The sequence below is a fragment of the Gavia stellata genome, chromosome 16 (genome assembly GCF_030936135.1).
Source record: "Gavia stellata isolate bGavSte3 chromosome 16, bGavSte3.hap2, whole genome shotgun sequence".
In the NCBI taxonomy this organism is placed as follows: domain Eukaryota; kingdom Metazoa; phylum Chordata; class Aves; order Gaviiformes; family Gaviidae; genus Gavia; species Gavia stellata.
In genome coordinates, this window is record NC_082609.1 from 5,613,552 (window position 1) to 5,629,651 (window position 16,100).

General features: G+C 46.6%; 1 protein-coding gene across 1 annotated transcript in view; it reads right to left on the reverse strand.

The window, feature by feature from the left end:
- The window catches only part of COL23A1 (collagen type XXIII alpha 1 chain), a 192,750-nt gene that overhangs the window by 39,890 nt on the left and 136,760 nt on the right, over window positions 1-16,100 (reverse strand). Inside the window, exons 3-5 of the mRNA XM_059825575.1 lie at window positions 15,496-15,540; window positions 7,348-7,355; window positions 3,445-3,471 (exon numbers count right to left, since the gene is read on the reverse strand). Of these exons, the coding sequence (XP_059681558.1) occupies window positions 3,445-3,471; window positions 7,348-7,355; window positions 15,496-15,540 (80 nt within the window). The remainder of the gene's footprint in view (window positions 1-3,444; window positions 3,472-7,347; window positions 7,356-15,495; window positions 15,541-16,100) is intronic.

A 16,100-nucleotide genomic window follows, 5' to 3' on the forward strand; every position in this document is an offset into this window, starting at 1 on the left:
GGGTGCAGTAATTCAGTGTTTGCTGGGTTTGGCTCAGCCAGTTTTGCCAAGTCAGGAATAAGATAAGATAATAATAATAAGACCAACCACACAGCTCGCCTGGACTGCAGGTCCTGGGGAAGGAGGGAGGAGGAAAAAACCTTTTGGCGACGTTAATGCCATTTTCCCAGGGCAGATGCGGCAGCAAAGCTGGAGGTCACCGCCAGTCCCCGACACCATCCAGGAGAGCCCGAGCAGCAGCAAACCCCCTCGCCGGGCGCTGGGACGGGCACATGCCGGGGCTGCCCACAGGGCCAGGCTGGGGGCGATGCTCCCTCCTAGGGCAAAGCAGCTGTTTCCTCCCAGTGCTTCTGGTTTTCCGAGCTCTGCAACTAAACCACACGCACAAGCTTCGCCGGAATATGACCAACACAGAGAAGGAAAGGGACAAACCTGCCACGGGCACCGCTAATCCACAAGCGGTTAAGCCACATCCCGCAAGAGCGGTGTGGAATAATTGCTGGAGGTAATTTAGAAATTAAATTTATATTAAAGGTACAGCATTGAAGAAATCTTCAGGGTGGAATGTGGCGACTATGCAAGGAATCCATCCCACAGAAGTTCCCCAGGCAACCTTAGATGTTGGCAACACCAGGGGAGCTTGGTGCGCTGACTCTAAGAGAAACTACACGGAGGGTGGAGCGGAGTGAAGACACCACGGCCAGGCTCTGTGATAAGACGGGAACTGGAAGTTACTATGGAACTGACAAGCTGCATATTTACTACTCTGAGCTGCATATTTACCACCCTGAGCCAACAGTCTGTCATTTTTTGACAAAATACTATCCTTTGGGTGAACTTTGCTCATTATAATCTCATTATAATACCAGAGAACACACCTCCATCCCAAAGCTACCCACCTCCAAGGTGCGACCACCCCTCACTGAGCTTGCGCTCTGGATTTTTCTTAGTCTATACCTTTAAAAGTAAACGAGAAACTTTTACACCAATTACGACAGAGGTATGTATGACTAGAGTCACTCAAGCTCCACCTGTAAGGACAAATAATATACAAATGGCTTAAGAGAGGAAGGATGCCAGGGAAGATACCATCGCAGACCACCTTTGACACCTGGGATCAGTCGACGGGCTGAGCCTCTCTTCCCCCCCACAGGGACGCCTTTGGGTAAGATTCGAACACTTGGTTATACCAAGTGCTTCCCCGGGAAACTTAGAAATCTCTATAGAGTTGCTTTATAACTTAACGCGTTTGTAGCCAGGCTATATTACTCACATTCTTGGTATTTGCACATGCTTTGCAAGCAGTAATTTTATCACCGGCAATCCAAAAGAACTTGTGTATCTGTTGCTTCAATAAACTGCACTATTCGCTAATCCAGCCGTGAGAGTTCTCATTGAACGCCACCAAATCCCTTAAGTGTGGCCGTGCTAGTTCATGGAACGCGACTAGACTGAAAGTGTGCAGTGTTACGAGTGTATCCGTAATCGTGAGAGTTCAATACATTGAACGCGACCGGACTTGTAACATCCTGATGGTGTTACGAGTGTATCCGTAATCGTGAGAGTTCAACACATTGAACGCGACCGGACTTGTAACATCCTGGTGGTGTTACGAGTGTATCCGTAGTCGTGAGAGTTCAATACATTGAACGCGACCGGACTTGTAACACAGAACAATTGGGCATCACTCAGCATCTAAGCCCAGCCGCCCCCAGCCCCTCGGATATCTGAGGACAAGCTGGAACGCACGGGGGTTTATTTTCTGCCAAATTGCCTTGCCCTTTAACGCGACAAGCGGAAAGCCACCCTAAACCTGCCTTAAAAAGTCCGATTAGAGCAAAGCCTCCCATCTTCATCTCTAATAAATTAAACTCTCAAGTTTATTCTAACAAGCCGCTCGTGCATTGGTACGACCGCCTCTCTCCAGCACCTCTGCCGGGGCCGCGCACCCCTCGGCCGCCGCAGCCGCCCCCGGGGCCGCCCCCGGGGCCCCCGCTGCGGGCAGGTACCGCCTGAGGGAGACAAACCACCGCGCTGCGCCCGCCCCGGCCCTCCTTCCCCTGGAAGGCAGCAGCCCGGCTCGCCCGCAGGCTTCCCCCTCCCCTTCCCTCCTATTAAACCGAATTTACTCAAAGCAAGCGGTGGAGCCCCGAGCGCTTTCCTGTTAGGGATGCAATGGCAGCAGCGGCTGCTTCTGCAAAATTAACCCCATCTCACACCTCTCCCCCTCTGGGGCTGGTGCCGCTGGGGAGATGCTGCTGTCTTCCCCAGGGAGGCTCACAGGGGTCCAGGGGACGTGAAAACTGAAAATGGCTCTGTATTTCCCTTCCAAGCCTCCTCCCTTGAGCTCCCAGTCCATCGCACACCGAAAATTCAACAGATGTTTCCGTGGGTAATGGCATTCAGGGGGAACCGGGCCAGGGGGTGAGGTGGCAGAGACAAGGAGGGAGTTTTCTTAACACACTCCCTCAGAGAAAAAAAAAAGAGAAAAAAGGAAAAAAGGGCATCAACCACAGGAAAGAGAAGGCTAACTACTTTTCTTTACCTTATAAATGGAACAGCAGGACAACGAGCCAAGAAGCCCCTTCCAGAGCATCAGGCGGTGCAGAACTCACTGCACCCATTCATAAAGCAGGAGCAGAGCTGGAAATGTGCTGTGAACGTGGAGGATCTACACAGTGATTTTTACCAACCCATCACACTGAGTGCATGCACAGGAGTCGCTCCCTGACGAGCCATCGAGCCCCTCGGAGCCCGAGTGCCACGGCTGTCCAAGTGCATGAACGTGGAGTAAGGGAGCCAGCCGCAGGCTGCAGCTGGGGGTCTCGCTAGAACAAGCTCTCCCTCCTCCTGCAGAAAGTGGCTCAGAGCCTTTAACAGCCCCAAGTTACCAGCTTTATTTCTCCCCCAGAAGACACCACCCTCTAACACAGAGACATTTCAGTGGTGCCCGTGGGCATGGGAAGGGCAGCACGTCCCGAGTTACCCTTCAGAGCCTCTGCAAAATCTCTACTTGCCAACAGGCTCGGGAGGACACCTCTGCTCCTAGGGGAAAATTTTTGGAGATGGGTGAATGAGGACCTATCTCAACACCTGAAGCTCTTTCACCAATGTCCCCAAATTTGGCCACCTACAGCTGTGAGTGGGACAAACCCCAAAGCCTTCACTAACCTTGCAGTCCAGTGAACTCTTAGGCAAGAATGTGAATAATACCATGAAAGGGCTCAAGTATTTCACCCCTATAAACATTAATAGAGAATATTGCACAGGCTCCTGAGTTTTGGGGCTAAATCCCTCAAAAGCTATTACTGATAAAGAGGGAAGGAAGAAGGAAAAAAAAAGAGACCAAGACAGGCAAAGAAAATCAAGTGTCATGGAAAAGACGGAAAGGACCACAGAGTGCAGATTAGAAGAGAATAAAAATAAAAGGAATAGCAGAGTTACCGGGTAACCATCGCGTCCTGACTGCCCCTGTGGTGGGGGAACAAGTGAGATAAAAGTCAGTCAATGCACCCGTAGCAGTGTGACAACGCATAGCAGCAGGCAGGAGACAGGGCCATCGGCTCCCCAGCCAGCCCCGAGACTGAATTATCTCCAGAGAAACCTCTCGGGGCAATTTTCCTATCAGAAAGGTCACACCTACGGTATATTTTCCCCAGATTTTGATCTCGTGCTTCCCTTCAGCTACTTACCGAGGCTTCTGCCAACTCACACCCATCCCTGCTGCCTGTGCTCAGTCCCTGCCGTCCCTGAAGCTATGGATGTGCAGGATACAGACCAGGGCCTGGCCGTAAGCCCGCCCCGGGATGGGGGTACCAAGAGGTACGGGAACAACCGGGCACCGGGGAGAGGCCGGGGAGGCTGCGGCGCTGCCGAGCCAGCGGCTGGGACAGCCCCTCCACCCAGGAGCAATCGCTGAGCTTCAAAATCCTGCTCCAGCACTTGATCCAATGAAGGTTTCCCCCACTTTGATCCATGAATTCCCTTGCAGGATGCAGCTCTCCCAGCTCACCTCTAAGCTCTGCTTTGGTTTGCAATGAAGTAGAAGGAAAAGTTGATGCTACGGGGAAAGACTTTAGTCCCTAACAACACCTGCAAGACCAGTGGAATAAAACACAACCCATTCAGGATATTTCACCTTTTCTGCTCTCCTCTGGGGGTTCCCAAAGGCGTTTACAGCTCGAGTTGCCATTAAACACGCCGTGAGCTACAGCAGGGGAGCCTGCTGCAAGCCAGACGTAAGGCAGATTCCCCGGGAAGGAGCTGTTAAGTATTAGCTGGTACACAAGTAGGCAGTAAAGCATGTATCTGGTACAGCAATGTCATCTGCTACCATAAACATAGGTTATGTCAGCATGCTGTGGATATACAGTCAGATTCATACATTTCTTACGGCATGAAATAGCTCTGGCAGCCCCCTTCATACCACGTACGGTGGTTCTCCCGTCTTGCTAAGTGCCCCCGCAGCTTGTAATGCCTCCTGCAGCCCTATTGATTCATCCAGGAACAACATTGACTTCAACAACCACCTATTTAACAAATTACAGTCTTGGGATAAAATGTACAGTGAGATTTTTATGGAGATGTATGGCACTGGAGCACACACAGATAAATAGGAAACACTTGTAACTCCCAGCCCTCGCTCGCTGGTGAGTTCCCCAGCCAGCATGCTAATACATAAAGTGTTTGTTAATATCTGGGACTGTAAATGTTTAATTACAGTCTGTGGTAAGTCTGTCCTTCAATTGTAGAAATTTCCTACCCAGCATGTGATTTTAATACCCTCCAAAACAGAGGGTTTATAGCACATCTGAGCAGAATACCCTTACTCACAGACAGGACGATCAATCATCCAACAGCCACAAATCCTGTACCGCAAATTCTAATAATTTCATATACACAACTAGCTTATGACAGCCAAAAAATAAAATACCAGAACAACTGCTACTAGGGAACAACAGAATTGAGGATACAGTTTTAGCAGAGTGCGATGCTGTACATGTAAGATGTAATCGATTCCTTATGGCCAAAATCAAGAAACAGAAGAAACTAATAGAGTTAAATACAGTACTGTTGAAATAAAATAATATTGTGGTTCTGTGGGTTCTAGGACTTTTATTATATATTATGTTTAAAGAAGTCTCTGGCAAATGCTGTTTATACTAAAAATGCGATTTTTTTTCTTTTTAAAAAACAAACTAAACCAGGAGTTGTATTTTAAAGAAGGGCAAGAGGAGAGGGGGGAAAAAAAAAAAAAGAAAAAGTCTTGCTTGTGTTAAATCTCCCCTGTGCTCCGTTTGCGATTCAACAGTGCCGTGGGAACCAGGAAATGAAACCAACTAGAGACAAAGAAAAATTAATAGTGCACCATATGTTGCCTATGCCGACTCGCATACAATAAAAGTGAACAGACAGCACACGTGAGGAAGCGTAACCCAGCCGGCTGCGTGTGGGCTGATAACAGCCTCTGTGCAGGAGCAGAGCCGAAACGGTTAAGTAAATCCATTTTAAATAAGCCAAAGTACTTTAATCAAGAGGAAAACCTCCCTTAAAAGATGTATAGATGGAGTTTTAAAGAGGCAGTATCCTCTTCATTTGTAACTTGCCATTGAGCAAGAATTTTTTTTTTTTTAATAATTCAGCAAAATTGCATGACTTGCAGAAAGGAAAAAAAAATTTAAAAAAATCACTAGGCAGAAGCCCTGTGGGGACCAGCTCTGGCACCCAAAAGGGCTCCCCAGCCGCACACGCCTGCGCTCAGCCTCAGCAGATGCTCTCCATGACCTCGGGATCTTGCCCGACGACATGACCGTGATGCAGGATCTGGTGAAGCAGGCGAACAGCCGTGCTGCCGGGCAGCAGCGCTGAGCTCGGGGCCAGGCACGTAGGAATTCACCTCCCAACGGTGCTCCCCCAGTCTATGCCCTAGTCACTAACATTTCAAAAACTCAAGGAGTCACTTTTATTGTGTGGGTTGGAGAGGCTGCGTTGGAGTTTTTAATTACAGAATATTTACAGGAAAATTAATTTATTGACAGACTACATTTCTGAACTCAAACTAACAAGAAAAATTCATTTGTTTGCATTTCTTGAGCCAGAGTCTTGGATTTACTGCGAATGCTGGGCACAACTTTTAGAACAAAAGCATTCCGATTTCCTCTAAGAATGGTTAAGCCAAAGCTATTAAGTCTTAAATTTTCCTGATTTGCTCGTTCAAAACTTAGCCAAATAATAATTTTGCTCAAACCCCTCTTAAGTCTTTACATCAAAAAATGAACTTGAAATAGAAGCAAAAATTCGAAGAGTAAAAGCCATTAACTAAAAAACCCACAGGCAGCGCTGCCGATCCCAGGAGAACCAAAGCCATGGCGCTGTGACAGCCCCCACGCTCCATGTGCGTTTCCTTGCCACCCTTTGGCTTTTAAACAGATTTACAGAACTGGAAATTAATTAGCCCAGGAATATTTCTCCTGAAATGATTCCTTTTCAACCCAGTGAGGCTCTATAGGAAGAGAACGATGTGAAGAAACGTCTCCATTCCTGCAACGATGGAGAAGGAAACACGTGGCTGCAAAAAGCCTGTGCCCTTCCTCCTCCTCGGGGGAAGAAAGGTAGAAAACCAGAAGCACCTAATGCCCATAATTTCTTTTTTAACAATCCCTCAGCAGCTTGGAGGGCACAAATGAAGCGCTGTTTTCTCACTCCAAAACCAGCGGGAAAACATCAGATTTGGACGTGGTGGTGGCACAGCCAAAGGCACGTCTGAACATTTGGAAGGAGGAGTTGACACATTTTCAACTATTACCCCTTCAAACAACAAATTCCCCGTAAATTTTCTGGTTGCGTTGGTAGGAATGCTTGTTATTCTCCCCAAGACTTCAAAGAGAGAAGCAAGCAAACTATGGCTTTCCCTCTAGCCCCCCTTGTGAGGCTACCAAACCCATATTAAATGATGGAAACACAACAGATAAGAAAAGCAAGACAGAGCTTTAGAACCAATAAATCCACTAACATGTTAAAATATTAGTGCAGCACTCTTCCTGCTAAATGGAAGCGGACTAAAGAACTCTTTGAAGGGAAAACTCTTTTTTACTGAATATTTTCTGGGTTTAAAATTACTGGAAGTCCCTCAGGGCAGCAAGTTAAACATTTTAAAACTTTTTTTCCCCTTTCTATTTGTCTACAATCGTGAAAAAATAAAATACAGCAGCATCTGGTACCAATTTTACTTCCAGACACACCTCTACCAAAAAATGCTGTGCTTTTGCAATGACACCGAAAGGCAGGGGGGGGGGGAAGGGGAAGCCTTAACTTTGTTGATCCAACAGTAAAATCCAGGATACTTACTGCAGGTCCTGGAAAACAAAAGAAAAACAAAGAAAAAAAAGTCACTTAATTACAAAGAAAAAGTATAATCTGATAAAACAGCACATAGCAGGAACCAAAATCAGAATGATTCAGTATTTTTCAGTTCAATTCCAATGCGATGACTTTCCAGATACACTTAACGCCATCCACATCCTCCCGTTACGGGACCATCTCACCCGTGCTGCTGGCACGGCAGTACTTACAGGGGGTGTAAAGCCACTCTTTTCCCACCTTTTCCCCAGTGCGACTCTGTTCCCTCTCACTCTGCGAGACCTTGGGCAGGTCACAAGCCATCGCCCGCGTTCAGGGTCTGGGCCATCACAGGCAACCGCAGAGCATCGCCACCAAAAAGCAGAAAGACACAGCTGGAATTTTATGAGCGAAAAGCGCATTTTCACCGTGGAGCTTATTTTTCTTCAGGTTATGCAAGAGGAGCTGGAGATACGCTTGCAAAGGCCAAAGCAGCAGTGCGGTACCAGGGGCACCTGGCAAGGATGTTGCTACAGCTGCCACAGATCCCAAACGTCGCTGTCATTTGGTCCCCATCCCTCCCTGACCTCAAAACACATCACACAACCCCGCGGTCCTGCGTCACCTCTGCACGGTCCCTGCTCGAGGGCTTTGCTGTGCTCAGAGGCAGCCGGTGGGCTGATGCACGTGCCTTAGGTCCAGGGAAAAACCTATCGCATCCACGATAGGCTTTGGGTACCGGTGCCACAGTCTGAAGCTGTGATTAATGGCAGTAGAAAAAAAAAAAATCCTCCTATACTCCCCCAGGGTGCGGGGGTCTTCGCCGCCTGCCACACCGGTTTCTGCAGCGTTCCCACCGCTCGCCCAAGCTGGTGCTATGCGGAGGTGAACGCTGAGCCCCTAACCTAATGCAATCCACATTTCACTCCCGTTCGCAAGGCAGCCTATAGCTCTCTGTTTGGGGCTTCTTCATGCTCCATCTCCTGCCTGATCAAAACCAGAAACTAATCACAATTAAAAAAGAAAAAATGTGGGAAAAATTAAAGTGGAGGAAAAAAAAAATCAGCTTTGTTAATCTTTATATTATGCAATAATATAAAAAAAGAAACGTATGTCAAACTAACGCATTTTCAAGGTTTTTAAAATGTGTTTAAAAACTAAAATGTTGAAAAATTGAATAACAAAACCCAGGAAAAGCCTAAGAACAAGGACTGAAAGCAAGTAACAACAGGCAGCGCCTGCTGCCAAGAATTAGCCCGTTAACCTGCGTCCGTCAGCTTAACACGGTCAGCTCCGCACACAACCGCAGCCAGGCGCCCAGCCGGCGTGGAGGGGAGGAGACAACCTCCAAATCTCCCTCCATGCCCAGAAGCCTATTTTCTTTACTGCTAAAATTCACACAGGCTCTTAGCTCGGTTTCCTTGGTTTAATTTCTTATGAATACAGAAGTCGATGGCTCTAAGCCAATTTATTAACTGAGAATCATAAACCTGATTTATTAACTCACTTATGCCAAGCTACCCACAAAAGCCCTTTTGTAGAAAAGTCAAAACTAAGTCTCAAATAAGAAGCGGTCAGGAAATCATTTTAATATGGGATTTCAATCATGTACCAATTATAATCTCCTTGGAATTCGTTGCCTTTTTCCTTTTCTCAGCTACTGTTTTCTCCCAACACGTGCAGGCAAGCGCTCTTTGGAAATGCTTTCCTCTCAAATACAGGAATCAAAGTTGGATGGAGGGTCTATATATGCAGCATGGGATGCTCTCCATCCGCATCAGTGGAGTTACACTGATCTTTAGCTGTGCTGTTGGCCAAATGAGTCTAGATAAATCTTCATTAAGGCATAAAGTTAAACCTATGGAACTGATCTTTCCTCCTCCTAAGAACAACATAACCTTCTGGCTTGCTGAACGTGTTTTTTAGAAGCCTAGCCACAAGACACTTGTTTCCTATGGAAGCCAACAACAAATACAGAAGTTAATCATATGCCCCCCACCTGGCCATCTCCTCAATGCGGGCACACTGCACAAGAGACATACTCTTTTCAGAAAAATTTGCCAGAATTTACTGCTAATAATTTTGACTAGTGAGAATCAGTTCAAAAGCTCAAAAGGAAGAATGAAGCCACTTGGTAACTCTTATTATAAAGAATAAAAGATGGAAACAGCCTTTGTGTGTTTAAAATTTCAGGACATGGTTTAGTGGGTATGGTGGTGTTGGGTTGATGGTTGGACTTGATGATCTTACAGGTCTTTTTCAGCCTTAACGATTCTGTGAACGCCATAACAAATTAACTTGGGGGCTTATTTCAGAAGGAAGACAAAAATAACCTGCAAATACACAGGTTTTAGTCTACGATTGATTTGCTATAGAGAAGGGAAACCTGCCATGCTTTTCCATGATCTGCAGCATACGTTACTGGTATGTTGCTGGGAGTGAACACCTAGTACCTGAGCCTGCAAGGGCATGGAAATATTTGGAAACACCAAGAGATTCCTTAAGAACATGAACAGTTGTGCTAGAGGGAGGTGAAAATAAAAACTCATTAAAAATAAATGACCCAGATCTCCTGATTGACTACCATTAATGTTATTTTGTATATCCAAACACCTAGCAGGTCATGATGGTATCATCCCCAGCAGTACACAAACATATGGGAAATGACAGGTCACAGTCATTTATTCCAAGTATTTTTGCAGCTTGGGAATTTTGGGATAAGCTATCATTGCTGTTTAATCTAGAAATCATTTATCACCCAAGCTTTCCTACCATGACAGGAGAGAGCACTGCCAGGCAGGGAAAACAAAACCAGCCGGACCTTTCCAACAGCCCAGGAGGAGTCAGAGGGGACTTCGCTGCTGCCCTTAATGGGCAAAGGACCCATCCCCAAGGTAGCGCACACACACACCTGTGGCCACCTGAAGGCGTAAAAAAAAAAAAGATAATTTAAAAACCATGCTATATATACGCATAAGCATCTATATAAAAGCATATGTATGTGTATTTATGCACATACAATATGTATATACATACACAGGGAGTTATTAATCCAGGATGCAATAAGGGGATTAACTGAGTCACGGGCAACAAGGAAGGAGGACAACTGCTACAGTCATAAGAAGTCACAGAGATCGGCTCTACATCAATCTGAAAAAGAGTATTTGTCACTGCCTGTTGACCTCAATAATTCCTATCTGTGTCTCAGTGCTGGTGCGCACGGGGAATATGCTCTCGTAGCAGAGAGGCTTGTTGTTAAGAACAAATGTGGGATAGATTAGATTTTTCCTAAAGTTCAGCAGAAGCCAAAGTCGTCCTTGGGAACGAGGCTATATGTATGCAACTCATCATGAGAAATACAGGGAGCAATGAAAATCCCCAAATAAATACAAAGTTCTGCATGATTTACCCACATGCACGCAACACACATGCTTACTGAATAATAACAACTGTATATTTACACTTGTCCACACAATCACGTGGCCAAGGGGTTTGAAATGTGTAAAATATGGGGTTTAAGTACGTGTAGGGCTGGGAGAGAAGTAATGTTTCCCTGCACAGAAATTGCTTTGCATTTGTTCCTTAAAAAGAGCTTTAGATTCTTCCCTGTTCCAAATCAGGGTATTTCTGTAAACAGAATAGCTGTAACAAAAAAAAAAAATTTGTAAAAATACTCTGAATAAAAACTTTGTTAGAAATTCAAATTAAAGAAACAATTGTAGCATAATGTAAATTTGGAAACAAAAAGTCGAGGGGGTGGGGCAGAAGACTGTTTTATCCTATTTCAACAATTTCAAAACATTTTCCTACAAGTGTTTTTGAAACGGAAAAATTTTGTAAACAAAACCTTTACTGCCAGAAATAGCAATTTTGCCAAGTCAACATCTTCCAATGAAATAACACTTCATCAAAAAATACCCTCCCAGGCCTACCTGTAAGGGCAATTTTGTGCCATAAATGGCTGATGTTTATCCCCTTCTGCTGAAGCTGATGCAAACAGGCACTACCCAACGCTGCAGCGATCAGCTTTGGGTGTTTATGTCCAGAACCAGCTCTTGCTTCATGCAAAGAGAGCAGAGAGGTACTCAGAGACTTCCCAGATTTAACATTTCATGTGTATCTTCTCCTGTTTTTTTCTTGAGGGATTTTGAGGTTCAGATCAGTTTTTGGATCAATCGTCAAGCCAGGAAAAGAAAGCAGCGTGCCATTACGAGACACACAAGCATCCTCTCCTATCTTCTAGTTGTACACAGATTTTGAACCAGTATTTAAACCGACTAAATTCCCAAATCCTGGATCTGATTCATCCATCCTTCAAGAACACCCCAGTATGGATCGATCTTTACAAAAATAAAGGTAAAACGCCGGGAGGGCTGGGCGGCCGTACCCCATCCCACTCACGCAGCACCAGCTGGCAGCAAGAGGGGAAGCAAAACCTCCCAGGTTCCCTGCTAAAATCCATGTTATTTCACAAACGCTCACTACAACAGTTGAACTGTGTCCTCACTGGGACATATCATGTTCAAAAAATAAGCTAACATGACATTAAACATGATTTTGCCTTTAGCATGGAAAGGGAACTGTATCTGAGATGTGCAGGCTGGCTGTCAGGATCAACCACAACAGCTCGTGCTGCAGAACCTTCCTTCCACCTCACGCTCGGAGAAGGCTGCAAATCCCGCGTAAGGTTGTATTAAAATGCGGTTTTCTTTTTATACACTAACTGTTTCCATGGGTGGGTCCACGTGGCTCTTTAAGGCTGTGCTTGCTCTCCAGCCACACAAGAAACCACTGATGCTCGTGCGCAGGAGTAAGGATGATGTGGTTTGTGCGTTGGTCCTGGCAGGACGGGATGGAGCTCGCGAGACTCCGGAGCGGAGGTGGGTGCAGGCATGGCCATGCTAGGAAGGACACCTCCCCAAGGAGGCTCCTGGCGTGAATTTCTTGGCCTCGTGGTGGCAAGAGCAGAATAAATTGGTTTCTAAAAGTAACCTCCTCCGTGCCGGTAGCACTCAGGTGACTGTCACTGCAGCGACTCCATCCCTGCGAGCAGCTCTAGGACACGTGTGCTGTTCCCTGGCCGGAGCCACGGAGGTGATTCCCGCAGGGCCAGTTAACAGCGAGAGTAAGTAAAATGGGTCGGATGGAGCCATTTGACTCAATTACTCCTTGGTTTGTTTAGCTGGGCTGACAGCCACAGAAATGCTCCCCCAGGTACCTGGTCTTCGTGTTTGAGGTCAGGGAAGAGGTGACAGCGGGGATGACCGTGCCACCACGGGAAGCTCGAGCTGCTGCCAGAGATGCGAAGCACAAGGAAAGGCTGGGGTTTAGCGCAGCCCCCCCTGCCCGCAGGCTTCCCGGGGGGAAAAACTTGTTGCATTTATGCTTCTCTACAACAAAATACACGAAGCCAAGCCCAGAGGCAGCTCCCCAGCAGGACCCACCACCTGCCCTCGGCAGCTCCCCGGCGGGGAATCAGGAGGCAGCAACGGTGGTTCACCCCCATATCTCAGTAAGTGCTTTTTGAAGCACGTGCAGCCAGGCTTGCACCACTTCCAAACAGTCTAAATAGTTAATTTTTTTCCTAGAAATGGTTTAAAATTATTCTTTTATGGTATGGTGTCTTTCTATGGTAGACAGTGGTTGTCTTGGCGTGCTTTCAGGATGATGAATCCTTAGTTTAGAGAAACAGAGCTGTTGGATTTTTGTTTTTTTTTTTTTTTTGAATTGTCTGAATCCATCATGGCAGAAGAAAAAAGTAATATTCAGTCTTGGTTTAAATCAACAGGAGGATGCTATTGAAAAGGGACAGAATAATCTCTTAAAAGTTTCTCTGCTTCTTTCTAAGAGACATATACTGACAGGTTCAATACAAATCAGAAAAAGTCTTTCAACATGACCATGTCAACAATTGCCAGAAAAAAAACATTCTCCTTGGCAGGGCTGAGACCAGCACTGAGCCTTCGGGCTCTACGACAGCATTTGTCTGGAGGCTGTAAAGCTGTAACCACCCAGGGTCCCTGGGATGGACACTATCATGCTACGCAAACAAAGGTTTTTTCACATTTATCAGCTGTAGCGAAGGAACAAGGACCTGGTTTATGTGTGGTCAGGTTCAAAAACAAATATAGAAATATATATTCAAGCTATCTGTGAAAACAAACATCTGGCAGCTCGGCCAAAACCAATATACAGGGGGACGTCTGCTCTCCGTGTTTCTATCTGCAGTGCAGCGGAGCAATCCGCAGGGGCTGCACTGCATTAAATGGATTTAAGCGGTGCGCTCCATCGAGGGGGGGGTGTTTGTGCACCCGTGGGTGTCTGCTGGTACCATCTTTCTGTTTCAGAGGAAGAAATCCCTTCGAGCATCCGCTACCATCGCATGCCTTATAGAACTCCCTTCCCCAATGGTATCTCACTCCTCAATTTTTCTCCACAATTGCAGAAAAGTTCAAAGATTGTAAGTTGTTATTAACAATTTTCTCTTTTTTTTTTTAATTTTATAATGCTTGTTTTCCTGCTGGTCCTGCATTGATTCACTGGCAGCTTTCCGCTTTGTCAGAGGGATGCTCAAGCGGCACTTGCGTACGTGCCGCAGCACGAGGGCAAACCGCTTTTCAGAAGCTCTTGCGTGAAACAGGGAGAAGGGGAGGGAAGGGCAAGGGCATGCTCAAGCTCAGTGCTACCTCCCCAATTTTTGTATGGGCTAGAGACACACCTCGGGCAATGTTTACATAAATGCCTGCATATAAAAACCAAATTCACTGCTTAACCTCACCAGCTGCCCTTGGTTGAATGCTGTACTCCACTAAGGGCTTTAAGAAGCACAGTGATACTTAAAAAGTCAGCAAACAAAAAAGAATCAAAGCTATCTGATGGCTATCCCCACAGCCCAGCCGCTAGGAAAATGGGGTTTAATGAAGCCGGCTGGGATCCATCACCACCCCCATGAGTGCAGTACCTGCCCCTTGGCCATGAGTAATCCCCGATGCTTCACGAGCAAAAATAACTCAGAAAACACATGACGCACCATGAAATACCGTCGATGAAAGAGAGAATGGAAATGCCTGCCTGCCTTCCATGGAGATTCGTCCATGGCCCACAGCACAAACCCCCTGATTTCCCTTCCCCACAGTTAAAAAAATTGTTTAAAATACTGATGATCAGAAAGTTACGCTGCCCTTTTTGAAAACCCAGCCATGTGTTTGCTATAGCAATGGGCAGCAGAGAACAGCCTCCTTGCTACGTAGAAGTCTACCTGGTCCCCATTAATTCACTCAGCATTCAAGAACCTACGAGCCAAGGTGTGTAAAATTTTATCTGCTGCTTTCCAACATCCAGAGACAGTTGCAAACTGTGTGGCTTTCTAGGCACATTCCCGTCTGACTGTTTTCCTTAGGAAGAGCAATGCCAACCACGTCTCTCCCCTCTCCAGCAGCACTTCAGACCTAACAGCAGAATGTAAACAGCACTTCTCCCCAGCTGAAACGGGATCGGTGCTTTCCCATTTCACAAGACAGGGAAAAAAACCCCAAGACACCAACATGACAGAGGCATATAATTAAAGTAAAGAGTTAGCTCAAATAAAAATTCCCAGCGAGGCCGGTCTATGGTTTCACCCAGTCTGAGGGCACGCTGAGAGCTCAGGGGATGTGCCCAAGGCTGGTGGCTGAGGTTCGGTTATCCCCAACCCCGAAATGCAGACACCATCCATCACACGCGTGGGACCGGCAGGCAACGCATGGACACGTCCACGTACAGGGACCAAGCCAGCGCCCACCTCCCATCGAGCACGGCTGCGGGGTTTCTATAATTTTGTGCTAATTCACAGTCCCGCTTCCCTGTTGGATGGGATAATAATGGGTCTGACTGCTACAAGAGAGAAATGGAAGGATTGATAAAATATGCAGCATCAGTGGGTGTTTTCGGTTTTGGGTTTGTTTTTTTGTTTGTTTGGGTTGTGGGTTTTTTTTAGGGTTTTGGTTTATTTTTGGGTTTTTATAAAAACCTTCACATCCAGCACGCAGGGATGTGAGAAGCCCCCGTCCCACAGCCCATTAGATGAAGGTGACCAGCATCATTATCAAAAGGTTCCCATCCAGCCCAATGATACCCGCAGAACACCCAGCAACGTCGCTAGGGAAAGGCGATGCTTACCGGGTTCTCCGCGCCGGCCGGGCTTCCCCCGCCTCCCTGGAGGGCCTGCAGAAAGCAGAGAGCAGAGGGTTAGCGATGCCCTGCGGGCAGCGAGCTCGGGAGGGGACCCACCACGTGTCCCTCCCTTTGGATCCAGACTGCCTCGTGTCTTCCCCACTTTCCCAGCTACTGAGAAAATACACTACACATCTTAAATACCACTTTTTTCACAAAATGTATCATTTGGGTGAAAAAGCCGAGGCCGGGCTCCTAGGCAAGCTGGGAAGCAGGTTTTGAAGTTATTGCTGTTGCCCATGTAGTAGAGGGAACGAAGTCTTAAATGCTCCAAAATTCTGGAAAAAACTGCAGAGTGTCTGGCAGTCCTGCACAGTCCACACATGCTGCCAGTGGCTGTTACAGTCTTGCAAATGACAATATTTAAAGTATTAAAATACAGAACAGAAACCCTTTGCTACTCATCGTTATCCGAGTCAGAAGTTCCCATGCGGGCTGCTAGAACAGCCTAGATCTGATCATACAGCTACCATGTCAGGCCCAGGTTTCAGATGCGAAACACTCGCTTGTCGTCTTACCCTTCTGGGTAGCAATAGCTGAACAATCAATAA